Source organism: Perca flavescens, chromosome 23, assembly GCF_004354835.1.
Source record: "Perca flavescens isolate YP-PL-M2 chromosome 23, PFLA_1.0, whole genome shotgun sequence".
NCBI classification, from domain to species: domain Eukaryota; kingdom Metazoa; phylum Chordata; class Actinopteri; order Perciformes; family Percidae; genus Perca; species Perca flavescens.
In genome coordinates this window covers 26,274,606-26,300,237 of record NC_041353.1, presented here as the reverse complement: position 1 = coordinate 26,300,237, position 25,632 = coordinate 26,274,606, and the positions used below count along the sequence as shown (strand labels likewise).

The 25,632-nt window shown below is 39.5% G+C and overlaps 1 protein-coding gene across 1 annotated transcript in view; it reads left to right on the top strand.

The window, feature by feature from the left end:
• The window catches only part of tmtc1 (transmembrane O-mannosyltransferase targeting cadherins 1), a 157,173-nt gene that overhangs the window by 102,956 nt on the left and 28,585 nt on the right, over positions 1–25,632 (top strand). The window contains exons 9-14 of the mRNA XM_028570348.1: positions 6,634–6,801; positions 15,088–15,201; positions 17,161–17,304; positions 23,038–23,146; positions 23,500–23,602; positions 24,621–24,756. Of these exons, the coding sequence (XP_028426149.1) occupies positions 6,634–6,801; positions 15,088–15,201; positions 17,161–17,304; positions 23,038–23,146; positions 23,500–23,602; positions 24,621–24,756 (774 nt within the window). The remainder of the gene's footprint in view (positions 1–6,633; positions 6,802–15,087; positions 15,202–17,160; positions 17,305–23,037; positions 23,147–23,499; positions 23,603–24,620; positions 24,757–25,632) is intronic.

Here is a 25,632-nt window from a genome sequence, read left to right as displayed (position 1 = left end):
AATGTAATTTCTTGCGAAAAACATGGTCTTAATTTGGTAATGAAAGTTTCAACAAATCTGAAACGTGAAAAGCGCCTCCTGATCTATCCAAACAACTGAAGCGCATTTTCAGTAATATTTTTCTTTGTAATTATGTATGCTTTGCAAAAATGGGAAATGCTGCGTCTGCGTAGATGAGAGAAGCAAACGCTACATTATGGCCAAGCATGCGCCCCTAAAATAGCATCTGAATAACGCCCAATTGACTTTAGACTAGCACCACTGTCTTTAGACTAGCACCACTGACCTGCGCCACTGACTTTAGACTAGCACCACTGACTTTAGACTAGCGCCACTGACTTTAGACTAGCACCACTGACTTTAGACTAGAACCACTGACTTTAGACTAGCACCACTGACTTTAGACTAGCGCCACTGACTTTAGACTAGCACCACTGACTTTAGACTAGCACCACTGACTTTAGACTAGCGCTACTGACTTTAGACTAGCGCCACTGACTTTAGACTAGCACCACTGACTTTAGACTAGCACCACTGACTTTAGACTAGCGCTACTGACTTTAGACTAGCGCCACTGACTTTAGACTAGCACCACTGACTTTAGACTAGCACCACTGACTTTAGACTAGCGCTACTGACTTTAGACTAGCGCCACTGACTTTAGACTAGCACCACTGACTTTAGACTAGCACCACTGACTTTAGACTAGCGCTACTGACTTTAGACTAGCGCTACTGACTTTAGACTAGCGCCACTGACTTTAGACTAGCGCCACTGACTTTAGACTAGCGCCACTGACTTTAGACTAGCACCACTGACTTTAGACTAGCGCCACTGACTTTAGACTAGCACCACTGACTTTAGACCAGGTTTTTCCTGGTCTGTGGCGGAATTGTTTTCTGAAACTGCAAAATAGCACCAGGGAACGTTTGCGCTGGAACACGCCTCCTCTTTTGGCTGAACCGCCCCCCCTATAGGAATGATACATGCGTCGGTGTACAAAGGCAATTGCGAGTGCGAGATAGGGCCCCTAATGCTAACACTGCGTAAATGCGCACAGGAGCAGCAGCCGACAGCAGCTCTGTTCTGCTCTCTGCTCTGTTCACAATAATACTTTTCTCATTAATTCTACATCATTTCACCAACAAGCCATCCACTATAAATCACAATGTTCATATTTATGACTCGATCTGTAGATAAACTGGTCGCTGGACGCTGACTGTCACTAAACCCACGGAAGTAGCTAGAATGTTGTTTGAATTATGTGTGTTAACATGGACCTGAATATTGCGGTTATGAGGCTTAGCCTGTTTTTGATGATATTGGTGATATGATGTTTACCTGGCACAGAAATCAGGTTAGTCATATCTCTGTACAGGTTGTCTGCTCTGAGCGCATCCACCTCTCTCTCTCTCTCTCTCTCTCTCTCTCTCTCTCTCTCACATTACGCTTCAGTAAAATATTTTCATGTCATCGTGTTATGATAAAGGTACGCTAGGAGCACACTATCATACACATGGAATATTATAAGAACAGCTGATTTCTGGCGCAGTAAACCGCTTCAGAGGGCGGGCGGTTTTTGTGCGTACTATGAAATAGAAGATGAAGAAGAGTCAGATGATCGGACATCAGTAAACCAACCTCCACATTTGCCAAATGTCTTTGGGAGAGAAAACAAAGGCAAATAGTCAAATTATTTTACAAACTGTCTGTTGTCAACATCCATCATAGTTGACAACCCACATCCTGCTTCAATTTGAACCTATTGGACTTACTGTAGCTGTGCTCACAGTTTTCCTGTGCAATAACGGATTCATTACTGACATTCAAGATATGCTCACTTTCAGTTTGCACTCGAAATTAAGTGGTCAAGAAGATTAGTGGTTTTTAAAGTGGGGTCCAGGGGCCCTCAGGGGTACCCCTCTAAAGGACCCTGAGGGTCCCCAGTGAATTCATTTCCACTATAATTCCATCTATAAGTAACACTATGACAGAATGTATGACTATTTTGATAATAGGTTTCATTCACTTTGTGTAATAAAACATCTAACATCTGCGCTGCACTTCACTCTCAAGTCAAGAGCCTCTCCACTCTCATTGGAGAGTCTCTCCTTTTCTGCTCTTAGTCACTCTGTCCTCTTTTTCTCTGTCAGTTAATCTGTCCATCATTCCTTGCTTTAGACTTTGGTTTTCTTCCCATCTCTCGACCTCTCCTCTTCCCCTTATCCCTCCATCTCTATCTCATTCTCTGCATGTTTCTTTCCATCTTCATCGCCCCGCAATTCTTCTACTACAGACTAAATTGCAGTCTGTCAGAGCTCTGTTTTTTCTCTCTCGATCTTGGATTCCGTAGGCGGTTTTCCCTTTAGGTTTTTTGCTGCATTAAGTGTGTAAATGTTCCCTATGAATCCTGAGATCCTTAGGGGCCGTGGGTAACCATGATTAGGCTTAGAGGGCCCATGGGGTCCACACATACACATTTACACAAATGCTCTCACAGTGAATCCTCTTTCCGAGCAGGGGGCTTTAGCTGGAAGCACATAAGCTCAGAAACCCTCTGACTGGATCTCCCTCAGTGCTCACTTCACCTGCTGCATGGCTAATTGCAGTGTAACTGTCAGCAGACGCTTCTGCTGCTTCCTGACTACAGCTCCATTTAATGCACTTCAATTTCATGAAAAAATAAGCACTACATAGGGCTGGGAAATAATTCAATATGATCATTTATTGTCTTTAAATGGAATCATGTCGTGATGAAATCATATATTGAGATATTATGATATACAATTACGTTGTCTAAATTGATAATAACAAGCACACACTAACTCAGTTTTCTCAGAAAATTCATTGTGAAACATTGTAAGGGAATATCATTTAAAGAATTGCAGATTTGTTTTGACATGCATGTAAACATAGTCAGCATATAGCTGGGATTTATTTTTTCTCTATAATTTCACTTGAAACTTTACCACATTTTTGATGATTATTTATCTAAATCTTATTGTAAACAATATTTTGTGAAAGCACCAATTGTCAACCCTGCAGTGTTGTTGCAATATTGACATTGATGTATTTGGTCAAGAATATTGTGATATCTGATTTTCTCCACATCGCCCAGAATCTGCCTTGCATTTCTATCGCTAGTTGATTATAACAAAATACTGTAAAAATGGGGCCATGGTGGCCTAGGGGTTAAAGGTGCTATATACGATATTCAGAACATCAATATAGCAGCAAATAGCAACAAATATTTGCTTTGTACAGATATAGTGGAGTAATGGCATCCTGAGCGGAGAGTGAAGTCACACTCCCTCTTTGTGTCATAATCTGAGTTGTTTGTTATTTCCATTTAGATAACCAGGTCGGCCATGTGTGCATATTAGTGCATGTCAGTGCACGTGAGTCCTTTAAAGGGGTGATAGAATGCAAAACCGATTTTACCCTGTCATAGTTGAATAACGACAGTTCGGTGGGTAAATAGGACATACATAGAAGCTCAAAATCCCACTGACACCCCTTTACTATGAAAATCTCATATTTTGAAACTGTTCCCAACAAAGCTGGAAGTTGACGTCAACCTCCCAAAAACCGGAACCTTTGTCAGCCCATGGGTGTATTAAGAGAACGGTAACGCCCCAACATTTACATAGGCTACACAACTGACCTGAGATCAGGTAGTCTTCCGAATCTAGGTCGTGCAGATCTCTGCTATTCCATTACAAAATTCACTTCTGAAACTTTTTTATGCGAGAAATCAACTATGTAAAGCTCAAATATGGGCCGTTTTACGAAAATGGATGGCTAATTGCAAATTTTGTCCGACTGTGTGTCGGAGTTCAGCGCCGGTGTTGTTGCCTCGCCGCCCAGCCTGCCTTCCTTTACACACCCCGGCCTGCTCTGAGCTCGATTGAGCTCCGTTACGACTGGCAGCCCACAGCACTCCATACCCGCGCAAAGTCACCGGTTTTTGGCAAATGGACTACTAAACGCTGGTGCTCTGACAGAGCTCCAGGGCATGCAGCTCCCCTCTTCCTAATGCCAGGTGTGTGTCAGAGAGCTTGTTACGCCAGCAATCTCACAGGTTCCATTTAATATTATAATGTGTGTAATTATAATGTGTTGAGTTATTTAAATAAACGATTGGTGAAATACACGCCTCTTGTCTGCGAGTCTCATTGATAGAGCCTGCGGCTGGATGGAGCTATAGCTAGAGGAGGCTAGCTATAGCTAGCCTCTTCTTAAATTTCTCTGGAATTCACAAAAATTCATTAACTTGAAATCGGAAATTCCTCCTTAGTTAGATGTGTAAGTGGCGTGACGAAATTCAAACTGTAAATATACTCGAATTACGACCAAAAATGAAGCTAACTAGCCGCAATCTTGTACACCTAGGATTGTAGGGACAGTCGCAGCTAACGAAACCCTTACAGTTCACAAATATTCATTAACTTGAAATCGGACACCGTTGTTAGCTTTATAAGACATTTAGTTAGATGTGTAAGTGGCGTGACGAAATTCAAACTGTAAATATACTCGAATTACGACCAAAAATGAAGCTAACTATCCGTGATTTGTAGCTACACATAGATAGGATTGAAGGGACAGTCGCAGCTAACGAAACACCTATCTAAACTTCACAAATATTAATTAACTTGAAATCGGACACCGTTGTTAGCTTTATAAGACATTTAGGTATATGTTGTATAGCTAAGTGGCGTGACATTGTGTGTAACATGTGGTAAGAGATTGCTGGTGTAACAAGCTCGCTGACCGCGCTCTCACTCTCACACAACGGGCCATTTAGCTAGCAGGAAGAGGGGAGCTGCAGGCCCTGGAGCTCTGTCAGGGCTGCCAGCCTAACGGAGCTCACAGCAGGCCGGGGTCTGTGAAGGAAGGCAGGCCGGGCAGCGAGGCAGCAGCACCGCCGCTGAAGTCCGACACACAGTCTTACCATATTTGCAATTAGCCATCAATTTTCGTAAAACGGCCCATATTTGAGCTTTATATAGTTGATTTCTCACATAAAAAAGTCTCAGAAGTGAATTTGGTAATGAAACATTGCAGTGTCTGGAATATGAGATTCTGTCACTTCTCTAATGTGTGTGTATTGGGGATTTGCTCAACCAATCAGCGTGCATCTCTAATGTCTGCCTATGGCTATTTGCTCAATCAATCAGCACGCAGCTCATCTAAATATTCACGAGCATACCATATTTGGAAGAAAAGCTCTTGTTACAAATAGGGCCAATACACAGGGATGCATAAGGGCCAATAAAATATCAACCAGGCCATTTTCAGCCCAACCAATGTTACATATCCAATTAGGAGACCATAAGGAACAGTGTGAAATACTCTATATAATCATTCTATCACCCCTTTAAAACTGTTTAAACCAATAACTATCGTATTGGGCGGCGCTAAGCTTCTGACTCCGAGACGGTGGCTCTGCTAAATAGTCTCAGGAAGGACCTTGTTTTGGTGGAACATTTGCACTCCGCAAAACAAAACACCACATACAATATTAAATGAAGTTAACGGTTTAGTTTAGTTTAATTTGGGCTATTTAAATTAGCCGGATACAGGGTTTAAACGTCATTTGCTCTTACCAGTGTATCGCCCTGTGTAATGTTTTGTTCGTCCATAGTAATCCCACCAATTGGTCCAAAACATCCCAGTTAGATAGTAAATGTTGTTACGTTAAACATACATTTAGTAAATCTTTACAATTATTTCCCGAAAGAACCAATCTTGTCTTCAAAACTTGCCTTTTCCGTAATCCAGACCAGAGGTAAAATGTAAACGATAATGTAAAGTGTCTGTACCTCCAAACTTAAAGTACTTTTACCTCCAAACTCTACACAGCTAAAGTACTAAGTTACATTTATTTACTGTCAGAAAAAACGTGCCGACTAGAATGCTAGGTTTATTTTTTGGAGTTAGCGGTGAAAGTGGCTGAGAGGAATACGTATCGTGGATATTGTAAATTGTACTAGGTGCGGTCTGTGAGTCATCCATCCATGTGTGTGTTCATAAACCTTTGAGTAGACTGGTATAAATATATATCCATAGATATATATTTGGGTGTGTTTAGTTTATATTGACGTTTATATGTTCTTGCCTCATGCCAAAGCTCACAGTATTATTGTTCTCACATGTATAACCATGTAATACTGTATGTGATTATTATTGGAGTGCTCTTACAGCTGTTACACATACTTACATATGGTGCTGTACCTTTTTACATACACTATTATCCCCTCTTACCTAAACCATCATGCAAGAGTATAATGTGAGTATAAAATGTAGTGTTAAGCGTCCTCCCTCACATTCCTTATGGGTAAGAGATGTGCTATTGTTCTTAAAACTTGAAAAGATTAGACACTTGAAGAGAGGTGCTGTGTCAAAATGTTATAGAAACTGGCAGCCTCTTCTTTCTTATGTTGACTCCCTTGACCTGCAGCCTCCAGAAGCTTCATAATCCAGTAACTGCCATGATGTAGCCTATAGCCTGGTGATATTGATCCTAGACCTTATCCTTTACACACTTGTTTTTGACCTAAGACCATAACTATTGTAAAAACATGTTTACATTATATCTATCTATCTATCTATCTATCCTCTTCCCCTTTCTAGTATGGGTTACTGTATCCTGGTGGCTCATGGCCTGGGGCGGCTGTATTCGGTGGTGGGCCGTTGGGGCACAACAGTCCTCAGTGTGTCCATGCTGCTGCTGCTCCTGCTCTTCTCCTGGAAGACCGTCCAGCAGAACCACGTCTGGCTCTCCAGGGAGGCCCTCTTCCGGTAAAAAGTGTTTGTGTGTGTGTGTGTGTGTGTGTGTGTGTGTGTGTGTGTGTGTGTGTGTGTGTGTGTGTGTGTGTGTACGTACATCTATAACATATGTTTAGGCCCACACACCAACACTGTCATTCCAGCAAATTTCCCTATAAAATCTGGCATATCAGCAGACAAGAAGTGCTTTTAACTTTCCCCAGTCTATAATTGTACAGTATGTCCCTGTACTCTAATGAGAACTATTCACTGAGATTTGCGCTCAGCAGACATGCAGTTCTAAGAGACTCTGATCAGGATCAGAATAAAACATTTTACTGAGCCCTTTAACTTTCCAATGAGAAATATTATCAATAATGACTTCTAACAGAGGCAAATACTCCTGGGCCTTTTGGCCAATTTTAATGACTACAGACTTTTTGTACCCTGTAAGATTGTGCTGTACAGTAAAGAGACATTAGGGGTAAATTTCCAAATCACTCAGTTACCCCTGTGAGGCATCCCTCCCCTGTGGGGCGTGGGAGAGTTGAAAGTGAGAAATGTGAGGCAGAGATATTGTGTGAGGTGAGAGGAATAGGAGAATGCCAGTGTTTAGAACAACAGGAAGTTAGTTATTGTAATTTGGCCCATTGATTTGGCCGCTCCTCAGCACAGTCAACATTAGCAGCAACAGGGACACGCAGCTTATGGAGGCAGTTAACGTTCCTTAAAAATGCCCTTAAATCCACCATTGTTTACGTCCATGTTCACTAGCCTGCAGTCTTCTTCTCCTTCCCTTTTTTTGTTTTTTAGTGTATTGCTGTAGTATTACTGCTAGTGAAGGCCTAATGAAGCTTCATGAACCATTTTCTTCATTTTCTGAGCCCACTAGATGGTACTCTCTGTTCAACAAAGGGTTGGAAGCCCCCTGAAGTGCATTCCTTGAGCCTTTTTCTTTTGTGCCATCACTAATTACCGCCACCTGTTGACCAGTGAAATTGTTTGAAACCATTGGCAGTAATGTGTATTGCATCGCTGGTGCATGAATATGCATGTGCACAAGAACAACAAAAGACCATGTCCTGATGTCCATAAATCCAAATTGAAATCATACAATAAAGACGCTCCCTATAATGGCATAGCCTAACCCTTGCACTGGTACAGTGCAAATAAAGCTTAAGAACTGAGCGCATATGTGGAATATTATATTAAACATGCTCTGTGTAAAATGCTGGGAAGCCAGTAATGATTGTTTTTGTTTGTGATAATAACTGTCTCCAGACTGAGGTCATTCTGTGTTGATTTGTAATTGATACATGCAGCAACACAAATGTGTGTGTGTGTGTGTGTGTGTGTGTGTGTGTGTGTGTGTGTGTGTGTGTGTGTGTGTGTGTGTGTGTGTGTGTGTGTGTGTGTGTGTGTGTGTGTGTGTGTGTTTGTGCATGGGCATCAGTTTGGTTTGAAATGTGATGGGTACAATGAGGCATTCATTTTTTTTTTTCTCTTTCGCGCAGGTCATCTTTTGAAAGACGCTGTCCTGTAGCTTACCAATGTAAATGAATAAAAATGTATACAAAAATGTGATGATGTCTGACACGTTTTATGAAGAAGAAAGCCTTAAGTTTTCAAAAAGCATTAGACATATGACCTACTATGTTCTGCTTCATGTATCCATGTTGTACCATGTTGACACTGTCAGACTCAGAGAGAGGAGCTACGAAAGGAGAATAGGTCTGGCCTACCATAGGCTACGTGTTGAAGTTCACTGGGAAAATGTGTGGCTATGCCTTTTGCTAATAATTTGATTTAATTCCCAGTACAATTGACCATATCTACACACAACACAACTTCTGCAAGTTCTGCACTACAAATTTCGCCAAGATTGAAAAAGCAAAAAGATGTGTCGCACAGATGAACGCTATATCACAACATGAGCTGACTGCTCTCAGTTCACAACAATATACATCCATCCAATCTCCATCAGTTATTCTGACCAAAACTTGAAAGCATGCAATCACCATTATCATCATCACAACAACTATTCCCAAATTCAGCAATATATTCAAGCAATAATTAACCCAGTTATTGACTACTCCACGTTCATCTCCTACCAATGCTTACCGTAACTCAGTAAGTTGATGGCTAAGGCTAACATTAATTGCAAGATAAGAGTTAAAACAGCCAATCACTTGTGTGCAAATGCACAAGACCTAGCCACAATACCAGCAAATCTTAAATAATAAACATATTGCGTCTTACCTTTGTGTCAGTGGTCTGCAGATCTATGCTTTATATAACAACATCAATTTGTTCTACAGGTTATCACTTTGATATGTTATAGTCCATGGCACTAGCAACTTGGTATGGTGCTTTATACTGTATGCAGGCTAAAATGACTTGCTCGTCTATGATACCTCGGCTCATCCCAGACAAAGAGTAGGTAGCATATAGATATGATCATACGATGCCTCGTTCCCTGTCCATGCCAAGCTGTCAGCTCATTTGAAAAATAAAAAAATAAACTACAGTGCCGCAGAGGGGACATCTACACTCACGACATTCTTTAAAAATAGAAGCGCGATAGCCAGAAAGAGAGAATTATACCTCTGCATCATGTCAAAAAGAAGTGCACGGGACATCAGAGCTTTTTTTTCAAAGCCAAGCAGACATGTACAGTAAGTGCTGGTATCTTATTATCGGCTAAATGATAGGGCTGGGAAAAAAATCGATTCGATTTAAAAATCGAGTTGGTAGGTCAAATCGATTCATATTTTCAAAAAGTCGATTTTTTAGATTTTTTTTCAGTCCAAATACAGTATAAATAATTTGGATGTTTAACAATCTTTGTTGCACATTGCACAGTGACTTTTCAGTTAGAGAAAGGGTTGGCCTTTGCAATTTTGTTTATGTTGATGCACTTTAATTAAATACAATAAATATATATTTTTAAAATATATTTACAGTTCGCAGTTATTTGGTTTTAAATGGAAGGGGGTAAAAATTGAATCGTAAATCGAGTTTTTTATAAAAAATCGCAGATCTTTTTAGGGAAAAAAAATCGCCCAGCTCTACTAAATGAATAACCCAACTTATGTGTTATGAACTTTATTTTATTTTTTTTTCTAAATTGAGCTCAAGGTTTTCAAAAAAAAGTGGTGGGTACAAAATGACTCATGATGAAATCTGATAGGTACGCGTACCCACCGTCCCGGCCGAAATCGATGTCAATGTGTGTGTTATACATATAGTGTAGTAAGTCCTTTATTAATTTTTCTTTAGTTTAGATTTTTATAAAGGCCGTATTTTTGGCCTTTATTTGATAGAATAGCTGAAGCCCGAAAAAGACCACGGGTTGGACTCAAACATGGACCACTGAGCCTTACTGAGTATACAGTATGGGGTGCCCCTATTTATTGTTAATGTGTGTTCATAGGGAGGTACACACGGTAAAAAACACTGGAAAAACATTATTTTTGACTCAATTGTTTTTTTTTTAAATTGTTTATTTTCACATTTTTCTTCTTACCATAAACATAGAAAAACAAGAGAACAGGAAAAAAAAAAAATAATAATAATAATAATAAAAAAAAGAAAAAGGTATACTACGCCTTTGTTTAGTTGGTTAGCAGTGTAAATGTTGTACTTCATGTATACACAGACATCGCATATATATATACATACATTCTCTACACAGGTTTTATACAGACCGTAGACCATATTTAAGTACATTATTTGGGGGGGGGGATTTCTTCTTCTCAATCCATATTAATGCATGTTATTGCTTGCCAAAATAATCTTTAAGGGGATACCAATCATTTACAAACGTATCCAGAGTTCCATCCAGTACATTATGTCTTCTTTCATATGGTAGCGTGACAAAAGTTTTTCGCGCCAAAGAGTTAAAGTAGGAGAGTGTTCTTTAATCCAAACATGAAAAATGGAAAGGCGAGCAGCATATAGCATTATAGACATTATTTTTGTTTCCAGCACACAGTTATTTACACCAAGGATACACAAGCTGGGATCCAGTGGCACTTTAATCCCAAAAGATTTTTCAATTTCATGAACAACCGAAGACCAGAATGATACAATTAAAGGACAGGACCATATTAAGTGGAAATAGGTTCCTGTATCCTTTTTACATTTAAGACAAAATGTTGTACATGTGTCGTATTTACTTCGAGTTAAGGGGGTCACATGCAGCTTATTGATAATTTTATATTGTACTTCATATGATTTGTTTGATTTAGTAATTTGTCTTTCATAATTTAATACTTTGTTCCATATCTTGTCTTCCAGTTCAACACCAAAGTCAAGTTCCCAGCTTTTGTTTAATATTTACTTTATTATTTGGTCATAAATATATGTCATTGTTTTATTTTTCAATGCAGCTGCCTTTAATAAAATGCTATCAAGCACATTTATTTTCCCGCCTTGTTTATAGTATTCAATAGAAATAAGATAGCTCCTTATTTGTAGATATCGAAAAAAGACCTGAGAGATATTAAACTCATACTGTAATTGTTGGAAAGACTTGAGAGCATTATCTGCATAAACATCTAATATTCTTATACCAGCTTCTCTCCCCTCATTAAAGCCAGCATCAATACAGGTATGTCTAAAATCTGGATTATTAGCGATAGGAGCCAATAATGAGTATTTGTCAAGCTCAAAATATTTACAAACAGCACTGAGAGACCTACAGATACTTTCAGTATATAATTGTGCTTAATCTTGGTATATACTTTTGTGAAACATATAAACAGAAGGTGTTCTAACTGAACCCCATCCAGACCTATACCTTCTAAATCTGGAAAGCAGAAATGGCTTTTTTTAATCCACTCTGCCGTGAATTTTAATTGTGCGGCCCAATGATAAAATTTGAAATTTGGGATGCCAAGTCTTCCTTTTTTAATTGGTAGTTGAAGCTTTCGAAATTCCATCCTTGGCCTTTTATTATTCCACACAAATACTCCTACCGCACTATGTATTTTTGTAAATATTTTGGATGGAATATAAATAGGTAGCATTTGGATAACATACAACAGGTGAGGGAGAACATTCATTTTAATTATAGCTATACGGTCCAAAAGAGAAAGTGAGAGATTAGTCCATATTAGAAGGTCAGTTTTTATTTTTGCTATTACAGGTAAAAGATTATGTTTAATCAGTTTTGAAAAATCTGCACTAAAATATATACCAAGATATTTAAATCCTTTTTTGGTCACTTTAAAAGGATGATAGCTTGATGAGCCTATTCTTTCGCCAAGCGGAAAGGCTGATGATTTTTCGTAGTTTATTTTATATCCTGAAAACTTAAAGTTTTCAATCATTTTTATTAGTGAAGGGATGGATTTATTAGGATTCTTCAAAAATAAAAGTACATCATCGGCATAAAGCGATATGTTGTGGGAACGGCTCTCTGTTTCAATGCCCTCTATCTCCTCGCTCGTTCTTATCAATACCGCCAATGGTTCAATAATTAAATTAAATAAGAGAGGGGACAAAGGGCATCCTTGTTTTGTTCCTCTCTCCAGCAAGAATGTCTCAGATGTAGTTCTGTTAATCAAAAGAGCCGACTGAGGGTTTGTATACAATAGCTTAATCCAGTTGATAAAACTTTCGTTAAATGAAAATTCTTTTAAAACTCTAAATAAGTACTTCCATTCCACACGATCAAAAGCTTTTTCTGCGTCCAATGCAATGACCACTGCTTTTTCTTTTTTATATGCTACATACTGTAATATCCCAAGCAGTCGCCTTACATTGGCGCTAGACTGTCGCGTCTTAACGAAGCCTGTTTGATCGCTAGAAACTGATTTATGTATCACATTGTTTAATCTTATTGCCAAAACACTTGCTAAAATCTTTGAATCTGTATTTTGAATTGATAATGATCTGTATGATGCAGGGTTTTCTGGATCCTTGTGATCTTTTGGTATTAACAAAATAATAGATTGTTGCATTGTCTTTGGCAATTTCTTCTCATCATAAGCATACTGAAACATTCTTGCAAGCAAAGGAGCTAAAATGTCCACAAAAGTTTTGTAGACCTCTGCTGGAAAACCATCTGGACCACATGCCTTTCCATTCTTTAAAGAATTTATTGTCCTTTTAACGTCATCAACTGTAATTTTAGCACCAAGTGATAAATTATCCTGCAAGTCAAGTTGAGGTAGCTCAAGCTTCTGAAAAAACAAAGTCATATCCCTGTCACTATCTCAGATTTATACAAATCACCAAAGAATCCTTTAAACACATTTGTTATTTCACCTGATGTATAAACCAGTTTACCGCTTTTATCTCTTATTTTTGATATTGCGGACTTACGTTTTTTATTATTAATTAAACTCGCTAAATATTTTACAGATCTATGACTGTTTATACTTTTGTAAAAATAATTCTGTTTTTTGGATTTTCAATGAATTGAGTGCTGTTTTAGCAACCATAACCTGATCCCAGCTTTCAGCGGAAAGACTATGCTTATGTTTAGTCTCAGCCTCTTGTAACTTTGACTCTAGTCTTTTTTGTTCATAAATAATTTTCCTTTTCCTAGCAACACAATATGAAATCATCAAGCCTCAGAGATAAGCTTTTGTAGTTTCCCATACATTTGCCGGATCAGTATCATCGTTATCGTTAATTTCTAGAAAATGCATTAAATTTGCTTTAGTTTTGTTACAAAAATTTATATCAGATAATATTGATCTATTACATTGCCAAACATTTTTATTCTTATATAAACAGGTGAATGCAACCTCCATTTTAATTGGAGCATGATCTGACAGATGTATATTTCCAATGCTACTTTGTTTTATCAATTCCAATAATATTTTAGTAACCAAGAAAAAAATCAATTCTTGTATATGTTTTATGAGGATTTGAAAAAAATATATAGTTTTTCTCTTTAGGGTGCATATGTCTCCACACACATCAACTAAATCAACCTCATCAACCATTTGTTGCAAAGCTCGCTGTCTAGGAGTTGTTTTAGCACTGATGATGGTGGGCCTTTTATCAAAAATATTATTCATTACACAATTCCAATCTCCACCAACAATCATATAAGGACAGTGATACTTGAACAGTAAATCAGTCAGTTTAGTAAAGAATGTAGGATCTAAATCAGGGGCGGCATATACATTTAGGATAGTAACTCTCTCTCCATATAAAACCCTGTGCAACAAAACATAACAACCTCTTTCATCAATTTCAACGTGACTAATATTAATGGGCAATTTTTTATGCACCAGTATCGCCACCCCTCTGCTTTTACTATTAAATGAGGAAGAGTACACATGTCCAACCCAGTCTATTCTAAGTTTTTTATGTTCGTATTCAGTCAAATGTGTCTCCTGCAACATTGCAACAGAAACATTCTCCTTTCTCAGAAATGTAATTATCCTCTTCCGCTTGACTGGATTATTACACCCTTTGATATTAAATGAACAGAAATTTACTGGTAAAGCCATAGCATCATATGCATAAAATATCTAGTACTTTCCCCAATATGCAAGGTATTGGGGAAACAATCTCCCCTTTGGTATTTAACTAAAAAAACAAAGGAAACAAAAAAACAATAAACAAAAAAAAGAGAAAAAAAAACAAAACATGGGCCAAAATACCAGACCAAACAGGGCTGATATTAGCCACATTAGAACGTTAACCTAAATGGTCTTGTCTGCTTTAATATACATAAAAAAAGAAAGGCGCTCCTATACAGACCCGTCGCCAGACCTCAGTCTTAAGGGGGGCACATGAAATGCATGGGAGGGCACACTTATTATTAGCCTACAGTACGTATACTTAAAATAATTGTATACTCTATTCGCGCAGCACGTTGTTGCAGTAGTTTGCCGTAACAGGTGCACACACTTTAGTCTTGATTAGATCACCAAAACTTACTTAATTTTGTTTTAGTAATCCACAATAAACGCACCAGTTTTTAGCTTAATGCAGTGGCCGCTCTTTTATTGTGCCATATCTGCACGCATGAATCAAAAGGAGCTTATATTATAAAGTTTAAAGCAGACAAGGGCTGCGCTACTACACACGCACGTCTACCCTCGCAGCCATCTAACACACGTTGACTCAATTTACACACAAAAGACACATTTCACATTTAGCTGATGAAAGAAAATAAAAAAAGTAGAAGATCCACTTTAATATAAAAGGACGTCATTCTGGAAAGGAATTTAAATCACAGGAGGACCATTTAGTTTGTTGGTTCTCACAGTGATGTTGCTCAGACCTCATTTCTTTCTACGGACTGACCTCATGCCTCCTCCTCCTTCTCCCTCCTCTTCCTCTTTGTTTCAGCTCTGGTATCCAGACTCTTCCACACAATGCCAAAGTCCACTACAACTACGCCAACTTCCTGAAAGACAGCGGCCGGCACCAGGAGGCCATTCATCACTACACCACTGCCCTCAGGTCTGACTCTGAACTCACTGTACTGATCCAGCACATTCTAACTCCTATTTTCCACAGAGCGCGTCTGCGCTGCGTTCCGGAGGCGCCGTGACCCCCACGAGCAATCTCTGCCATTCATGTCAATGCTTGAACATCGTATATGTCTCCTATACAACACCACGGACAATGAGAGATTCATCTTGGACGTGAAAAAACATAGACACCGCAGATCTTTTTTATAAAGACAACGTCAGAAAAGAGAAGGCATGGAGTGCTTGGAGTGACAGGTAGATACTAGTTTAATAAACACCTGATTGTTCTGTAAAGTACTGGTAGAGACAATATCTGGGAGTCGGGCAGCAAGACGCTCCGCTACTGAGACCCTCCCGGTGTGGTTTGGCGCGTGGCGGGGGGCGGAACAAAACCGGAACGCAGCACAGTGGAAAATGGGGGTCAGTCACACAGTACGTGGGCATCTTATTCTCCTACAATTATTTAATCATTTAATAATTTTAAAAGTTTATACAAGATGATTAGGTGGAAGCCTAAATGACAAGAAACTTTGACAACTACAACACACACACACACACACACACACACACACACACACACACACACACACACACACACCTGTCCGACTCTTCCGTCCTGCAACACATTTCGATGGGTATGCGCTTGGATCTAGGTGCTGATGGAGATGGGTGGCTTTGTGACGTGTGCTCGTTCAGTGGTGCAGCGCGCTGTCAATATACTGAAAGGCAGGTGGCACGTGGCAAGCTTTTACACATTGATAAAAGTCAGTAAAATCCAATTTAAAAACAAAAACACGATTCATCAACATACTAGGGTGGGTAAGAACAGATGTGGCTGTCAGCGCACGCTTCCTGATTAGTAGTATGATTAGTTCACTCCACAACTTTACTGTTTTGGTTCACTTTCAGCGCTCTTATTGCATCGTCTTTGGCTACAGCAGGCTGCTGTTTTTTAGAGAATAACAGCTGTATAAAGCCACTGTTCCATCCCTGCTCAGCAGCAAACAGCAGACAGACACAGTAAAGACGCCGATATACTTGCTTTTTAACATTGCGTACGTGTGGACAAGCGGCGGCGACGCAAACGGCATTGTTCACATACTTGCCTGCGTACTTTGTTTGTACCTGGAGGATTAAACGTATATCAGCTAGGGGCCAGATCAGGGCCACATCATCCCTGGCCGACACCAGAAGATATTCCTTGACAACTTCTGAGTTTGCACAACGTAAACAGACAAAAACAAATGTGGCGAAACTTGAAAAAGTTTTGAAAGGGCAGAAAAAGCGCCACCGGCGCCATCGTAGATGGTATGTTAGGCCTTTAAACCGAGCACGTCGTAACAATGGCGAGTATATTTCTCTCGTTATGCCAATGATAGATATTGATGATGTTGGATCAGCCTGCTAACTCCACACCACAACAAACACAGTTAATCCAGCATGATATACTGCCCCCACATGCTGAATTGAATATTGCGGACACGTAGTGTTAATTTCTGAAGACGTGCACAACCTATGCTCCAAAGGAACGCAGGATACGCATGGCAACCATCTTACGTACGCGAACACATAGCTAAAAGCAAGTATATCGGTGCCTTTAGAGACTAGCTGATGAAGATAATGGAGCATGTAGCAGCTAAAGAGACCAAAAGGTAGAGACCAAAAACAGAGCTAAACAGAGAGAATATTGAACATATTGGACACAAACACAAACAATGAATGCTAATGTTGCTCCATACCTGCTGGATGTGTAGATTATCTACCATATGCTAATAAGTTCACCACATCAACTGAAAAGAGGATAATATGGCAATGTTGTGTTTCAACTTGTTTCCCAAAGTGGCCAAAATGTTCTCAATAGATGACATTTGACTCTTTTCTCTGCTGTCCTGTCTCCTCCTTCCCCCCCCTCCCCTCTGCTGTCTTTTCTTTCCTCCCCTCCTCTCAGGTTATACCCCCGCCACGCCAGCGCCATGAACAATCTCGGCACTCTGACCCGCAACCCAGAGGAGGCTGAGCGCTACTACAGGAAGGCACTGGACACCAACCCTCAGCATAACCGAGCTCTGTTTAATCTGGGAAACCTCCTTAAGTAAGACACATACACACACTCTCTGACACACTAACTAAAAGGCTATTGGAGAACAAGGCCTTTATTCACAAAACATTTTATCTTACCACCAGGAGGACTCCTTAACAAAAGTTCCTAGCTGAGATTGTCCTCTTAAATCCCATTCACTAAGCTGTTGAGACCAACTTTGACTGAGGAATTGAAAGATTTTTTTAAGCTAATAGAAAGGGCGGGGTTGACCCCGCTGCTATGGATGATGTGATGTTTTGTTAACCGTGTGATTGGCTGTCCAGGGTCTTGGGCTGTTTTGGGTCCGTTAGTCAATATGTGATAGAAATAGGGTTGGAGGTATGTTGCCGTATCAAAATAAAGATTTTAAAATAAAATGTAGGCTGACTACATTCAGTGTCACTGATTTAACATGAAACAGAAAATAATATAGACTTCGGACTAGTCAGGTATACAGTATGTGCAACTAATTGTCATCCTCTTAAGGCGACCCGAGTCTGTTCGGTGTGTTCCGTGTCGTCATCAGTCGGAGGAGCCGTCGGCTTTAATTTGGGCCGATTCGACTTGTTGAATCGGCCAGTGGGCAGTCAGACTCAATGACTAATCTGATTGGTGGAGTGCTAGCCTTTGACTAGCGAATCAGTGCACTTATGTTAAAACAAACGACAAAAGACAAACGTCTCCAAAAATCTGACGAAAATCTTTCAAACTGACCTTTGTCGATCAAAACAGACCGATTCAGCAACTGCACGGCCTATTTCTTGCTTAAAATGTTTTCAGAAACACGTTTCGGTGAACTATTTTCATAAAATAAAAGATTGTATTCCGAACCAGCCGCCGTTATGGTCGCCTTTGAAATTCGGCAGAAGCCAGACCCATGACATTTCAGGTTTTCATTTTTTGGGCGATAATATAGATTTGGGTGACAATACAGATTAGCTGTTATGGAGACGTATTACATCTCGCGTACGCACAGAAGGTACGCTCAAGTCGCTTTGGTGTGTTCCCGAGGCGCTTTTTGGACCGACGGGAGCCTAATGATCAGTCAGAGCCTTTACATGTCTGGCAGCTCGTTAACAATTAGCGGGTATCCATGTAAAAAGCCTCATAATTATCACAGTACAAGATCTGTGGCTGATAGTGAGAGATTCAAACGCAAGCAAAGCCAAACTGGACGCAAGCACAGCTTTTTCTTCTTGCCCAACTTGTGCATGAAAGGAAGGACATTAATAAAGTAATATTTGGAGTCTGGATAACTGCCAAAGCCTTGCAATACCTTTTTCAAAGCTCAGTATCATTAGAGGTTGCTAAAATGTTGAGGCGATTACGAGGTAGATTGCCGGCAGCAGCCATTATTTTAGGATTGTTTGTGATTTGCTCTTAGTGACATAGGAGTCCTCTTTACTACCCTAACTTTTTACAGATTTTACTGGTTTTAGCTTTGTAAACTAAACCCACCAGACTCCATGTAAATAAACAGTATTTTAGCATCGTAAAATACACTTCATTCAAAGTCAACAGAAACAAAATAAAACTATGATAAGCCGCTTTGGGTTGTCTTTCCACTTTTCCAACCATCACTATTCTAGTTTTGGTTGAAATAAACACAGAGTTTACTGATTTACATGTGAAAAAATGTAGGCTCTATACACACTAAAAGTATTGCTTCATTAAATGGAGTCTGGCGGGTTTAAAGATATAGCTACTCTGAATGGCATTGCCCTGGCCTCCAGCTCTACTGTCAGAAATGGCTTGAGCCCCCCTAAAAGGCTCTAAAATCGCCAGTGCTGAAAGGTCAATTTATTCTAGGCACGTCCGGAGATTTTAATAATCAATGAAGTTAAGCTGCTGTGCCTCGTGCATACATTTGCACAGCATCCCTTGATGTGGAGACACCTGGGAGTCTCATTTCCAGACTGCGGCGCAGAGGCGTATACGTGCACAAAAAGAGAGATGTTAAATGAGAATGGCCTGACCTGAATCGATTCAACTTGCAGACCTCTAGCGTACCTATTCACCACAGGAAGTATGAGGAATGGCGAATATGTTAGAAGATAGACCATTATTATTCTTGCATTGGCTTGGAAGCTCTTCTGAACTGTTGCAGTACAATATGATGGACCCTTACATTTTCCAGTATAACCCTTAAAGAAACTCTTACTTTTAAGTTACAGAGCTACATTTCCTACTCTCTCCTTCTTGGGTGTCTCTTTAAATTTGGGGAATGCCATGTAATCACTTGTTTAGGACTCAAAACTCAAACGTTAAGACTTGGATTTGACTAGGAACTTGTTGTACTTGAATTGAAACTTGAGACTGGACTTCATAGCCAAGGCTACTTTGTCTCAGCTCTTCCACTCCCTAGAATTAATTACAAGTTTCATGAATGCCTTTGAAGTTGTGATCACTGCATTACTGCATTTGCAGTCTTAGAACACAGTTGGTATCAATGCATGGGAATAAAAGAGAAAACCTGTAAACGCCAAAGTATGTTTTTATTGTGGATAGCTTTCAGGTCTGTGATTAAACTGGCGCTTGTCACCCACATAGATTTTAAATAACAGACCATTATTAAACTTTAATAACCATAATTCATTGCACTAATAATTCATTGGAACTACATAAACAGCCATGCTATTGCATTTTATTTTCAGATTCAAAGTAGCTCTTCACCAGCACTTACTGCTCTTCTCCTGACACACAATATGAGACCAGTACGCTTCACTAGGTCAGTCTCGCAGGCACTCATTCCAGTTCTCCCATACAAAAACAACTATGGTCAGAAATCCTTTTTTTATACTTACACCAAAATTTTGAATGACATTTCCCATCACATTCGAACACTATCATCCATCACATATTTTAAAAAGTCATACAAACTGTTTCTTCTTGATAGTCACACTTGCACACATTGATTGTTCTAGTCTTGTTTGGCCGTAGTTAATGTTTTATTGTATCTGTCTAGTCCATGATAATGTCCTGTGTAAATGTTTTTGTCCCCATGTCCCAAAATTATGTTCAGTGTTCTATGTTGCTGCAGAACAGGAACCTGATGGAAACCAGTTTTTAAACTGAGTCAGGCCCGTTTATATTGTACCTTACTTGTTGCTTTTAAATGTTCCTGTATAATAAATGAAATGAATGAAGACTAATGATGCAGAACCTTGGAGTTATGGTGTGTCAATGAGGACACAAACAGATATGTTGAACCGTAGCCTCAGTACTCAGATGCCAATGAATGGTCAGCGGAACATGTAGTGGCATTAGTCCTACTGGAGTCAGAGACTGTAGGGCCGGAAAAATAATGACTCAGTACGCCCCCTAAATAGAGTCGTCAATTACCCTGACTCCTGTTAGTTTTCAGAGGAAGAAGATGGTAAGGAGCCAGTGTTTACCGAAGTTGTAACTGTACATTTTGTTATCGTACTGTATATGACAAGCTCGGGCTCAGAGGGTTTAAGCTCATGCACGTAACGTTATAGTAGCCTAACATTATATAATAAGGTGACCATTTCTCAAATGAAAACCAGGGGCAATTTGAGTTTAGCGACCAAGATCATTAAAATAGGCCTATCCGATGTTCTTAACTATTAAAGAAAACCGGGAGACAATTCCAGTTTAATGTAATTTGACCACTGTAACTGTTGTTGTGCTGCAATAAACTGATGTGTGCAGACATACTGGTAAAATTGGGTACTAGCCTAACTATTATTTTTGGATTAAATTATTAAACCTCAGTACGTTAGGCCTTAGCCTAAAAACTTACATTTTATGAAAAAGTGACTAATGTAAAACCATATGTAGCCCTAATATTGGATACAGTACTAAAGAAAATGGAAAGACAAAGATGTTTATAAAAGCTGCTCTAGTAGGCCTATCATTTTACCAAACCCTGCAAAGCAGCACAAAGCAGAATTCCTACAATTAAACGGGACAGTGAAGTAATCTCACATACCGTATGTATAAGTTTGTCTGTGGGGCGATCACATAGACTGTATTGAAAAAAAGAATAATCATCAATGAGTGTGTCAATGAAAAACTGAAAAAAGTGCGTAATCTTTGGATATAATTGAAAGGATGAGTTTTGCTGCTACTCATAATGATTGTGACAATAATGGTAATGATGAGTGTATAACAATACAGCTCCTGAGGATGATTATGATGACAGTTTTTTTCTGTTGTGACCGTACACATTGCTTCATAATATTATGAAGAAGCAGTCCGCTCCACTGAGCTCAAACCCTCGCTCGTCCGCTCTCTCTCAGTTTTACTACTGTGAGTCGGTTCAGCTTTACAGATATCACAACGTTACACAGCTAATGAACAATTCCATAGACATAACACAATGTGCATCTCACATCACATGTTCACTCACTATGACCACTACTACTGTCATTACGAAACATAGTGCCAAAATATCAACAATAATGTTGCCGTCAGTGGGCTTGTTTGCTAGCTAACCTTAGGAAGAATCCAGCACATAGACGGTACCTTAGAGTAACGTTACGTGAAACAGGTGATTTAACGTCCCTACTCATTTACATACAGTTTAACAACTAAATTAAATGCTGAGGGAACATTACTATGTTTTTTCATGTTGTTTTGAGCAGTATGCCTATTCACCCCCACTAAGCTGGAAAAAGTTTTAAACAGTAAGTGAATACAGCGTGGGGGGGAATACAACATCTATAGACAGCTACGGGGGGCGGCAAAGGCAGAGGGACCACAGGGTTAGCTAGCGTTGGCTGTTCCCAGACAACTGAGTTGGTTTTGCCTTTTTTTTCACTGCTGCCATCTTTACTCACGCTGAGTTTTTAAATTCCAGTGAATGATCTGCACACGACTGGCCTCCCTGACTGGCTTCGGGAGGGGCGGATGTGCGTGTGCGGGTGTGCGCATACGCGTCATTCAGAACACAAGACAAAATAAGAGTGTTCTTGCAAAACAGAACATGGCAAAATAATCTTTTTTTCTCGATTATACTATTTTGGTGATCGAAATTTAAATCGAAATTCAATTAATTGCACAGCCCTAGGCTAGGGCTGGGAATCGTTCAAAAGTTTTTGTTGCCAATACCGTCTCTCCATACCGGTTCCTAAATCATACTTTTTTCTATTCCAATTTTATAAAACAAAAATAAATTACAACATTACACATTAAGGCACAAATCGTATTTATTTTTCAGCTCCTACTATGTGAGCCTGTCACTGTGCATAACATACAGTTTTCTTGCATGCCTCTACAACGTGTAGCATTGACAGACATATGTGTCTGCACATTGTGTCAATGACAATAACATTTAATTTAATTGAATAGACAGCCAATCAGCAGTAATATTAGATCTTGGTAGAAGCATGCTGGTCTATTGGCATTTCTTTAAACCAATCACAATTGTCTTGGGCGTCGCTGAGCGCCGTACAGAGCAACGGTGCCGCTGTAAAATAGCCTCATTATTTTAGTCATGCAACAGAAAACTCAGATTGGACAGATAGTCTAGCTAGCTGTCTGGATTTACAAGGTAAAGTACCGGACATCTGACCTAAATGAGGGACATTCGGCGGCATTTCCGGCGGCACCTGAGCAATCGGAAATGGAACGTTGTATATATAGACTAACTTTTTGTTAACCTTATGTCCTCCCACACTACTGAGAAAAATCCTAGAGGGAACACTGGATGATGATGATGATGATAATGATGATGATGAGATTGATGATAACATTGCTGATGATGATGCTGTGTTCCAGGTCCCAGGGGAAGGACAAAGAGGCTGAGACTCTGCTGAAGGACTCCATACACTTCGGCCCACATTTTGCTGATGCCTACTCCAGTCTGGCATCCTTCTATGCTGAGCAGGTGAAACATCCAGAAAACACAAAGGGGACCCTCTCTCTCTCTCTCTCTCTCTCTCTCTCTCTCTCTCTCTCTCTCTCTCTCTCTCTCTCTCTCTCTCTCTCTCACTCCCAGTCACGCACATACAGTATGTACCTCACTTGACTTTGCTGCCCGGAGGCGTGTTGTAACTCATCACTACTTAATAACTCCTGAATCAAATTAGCTTTAGCTGTAGATAATTAATCTCTCTGTATGCAGCAATAAAGCAGCATTAGAGAAGCCTGTTCAGTTGTACAGACTCCAGCTTCCTGTAACCTTGGTCTAGTTCATTCCTGTTTTAATCCTGTATTCATTTCATCTGCATTCTCCCACAGAAACGCTTTGCTGAAGCCAATGAAGTGTATCTGAAAGGTATAGAGAACTGTCCGGACAGCTCCGACCTGCATAATAACTACGGAGTGTTTCTGGTGGATACGGGTGAGTTGAACCTAGTGGCTCGCTGGCCCTGGGGCTGCTGGGTAAACACAGAGTCCCATTACCACTGCATAGACTGACATACACAGGTTTACCTTAGCAAAAGGATTGAACCACTGCCTACACGTTAAGTTTAAACTGGCTTTTTAAAGGGCTGTGCAGGTTTTGACAGATGAGATGATACATAGCAGGGGGTTTATCCTGATGAATTTTGATTTGGCCCATTAACAACCTAAGCTTAGCCATACATTTCAGCCATAGATTTCAGTTCCTTTTAGCCAATTATAAAACTTGACGTGCAGCGTGAGAATTATATCTTGCTGCGGAGATCTTATCCGTCAGAGTAAACAGTCTGTAAGTTCTTGTCATGATAAAAAGAACTGTGTCACTTTCAGTGGTCACTTGTTGGCACCTATACAATTTAAAACAAGTGTTGTGCAATTTTGCCAGTTTACTTTTAAGATGCCTATATAGCTGCAATGGCGTCTAAAAGAGCGCTCAGGACTTTTTTGAAAACACAGTTTACTCCATACAGGATTAGAATATAAAACAGATGTTGGCAGCTTCAAAAAAGATGCCAAGTGTAAACTTAGCCTAAGAATAAAGTTTGTTTTGTGTTTTTTTTATCAGTGCAATACACATGTATGTACAGTATGAGAAGCACTTTACCAGAACTTATTATAATGGGACATTTTTACCAAATGCCATGTATGAATGGTTGTGTTATTGTTATCATCATAAACACTGAATACTTTGAATGTTTTACAACTCTGTAGAATATAAATGAACAGGAGCAGGGTTTTTTTTGGATAGATATTCCTTTTATCTTTCTCCTGTCTCACTTCGCTCACATCTTTTGTTTTTTCTTGCCCTTACTCTATCCTTCTTCTCTTTCCCTCCTGCATGTTTCTTATTTCTTTCCTTATTTCTTCTTAATTCCTGCCTTTTACTGTTAATTCCTTCATTCCTTTCCTCCATCTTCCCACTTCCTTTCCTTCCTCCTTGCTCTCGTGTTCCCCAGGAGAGGGGGAGCTGGCAGCCGCTCACTACCAGCAGGCTGTTAGACTCAAACCAGCCCACTACGTTGCCATGGTGAACCTGGGCCGCCTGCTCCGATCCTCCAATGAAAATACAAAAGCTGAGTCTTGGTACAAAAGGTGAGTAAAATATGATATTTCAGCAGCATCATATTTCTACTCAGGGAGGCCTGGAGCACAAATATTTATCAACTGCAAGGCTACTATACTTTATACTGCTGTGTAGATGACCATGACCTTTGACCTCCCAGAAGAACAGTTATTACAAGTTTTTATTTAATCCAAACCAAATTTAAAAAAATGGGTGGATGGCTAATTCACAACATTCAAAGTCGAAGGAGAAATGATCAACAGAAAGAAAAATAATCCATTACGTCAATGAATTACACCCCAACAGTATGGGAAATTAGTAAATAAGAATATAGCATATTATAACTAGGGCTGGGTATCTTTCAAAAATATTCAATATCGGTACCAATACCAATACTGTGACTTTGACACCGGTTCCTAACAGATACCTTTTTCAATACCAATTTTATAAAATCCATTTTGACAAAAAGAAATTACAACATTACAGCAGACTTTTTTATTTTTTAGCTACTAAAAAATAAAATATAACGAGAGTTTTTCCTGCGTCTCTACGACGTGTAACATTAGACAGTCCATCACAGACATTATTAGATCTTGGTAGAAGCATTCTGCATGCTGATTGGCTCACTGACGCTGATGAGATTTGCTCCTTGAAATTGGGTATTTTTCGATACTCAATACTTTAGAGGCAATTCGGTCTGTGCCTAAAAAGTATTGAATTCAGTACCCAGCCCTACTAATAACTCACACTTTTTTATTGCTTTTCAAATGCCGTTTCCATTTGTCTATAACCTACTTCTGTACTGAACGCACAGAGATGTCATTGAAATTCTTTTCATTTAACTCCTGGCAAGAAAATACTTAGGTATAATGACCACAAACAGAGACTAGACTCCCTCATTCATG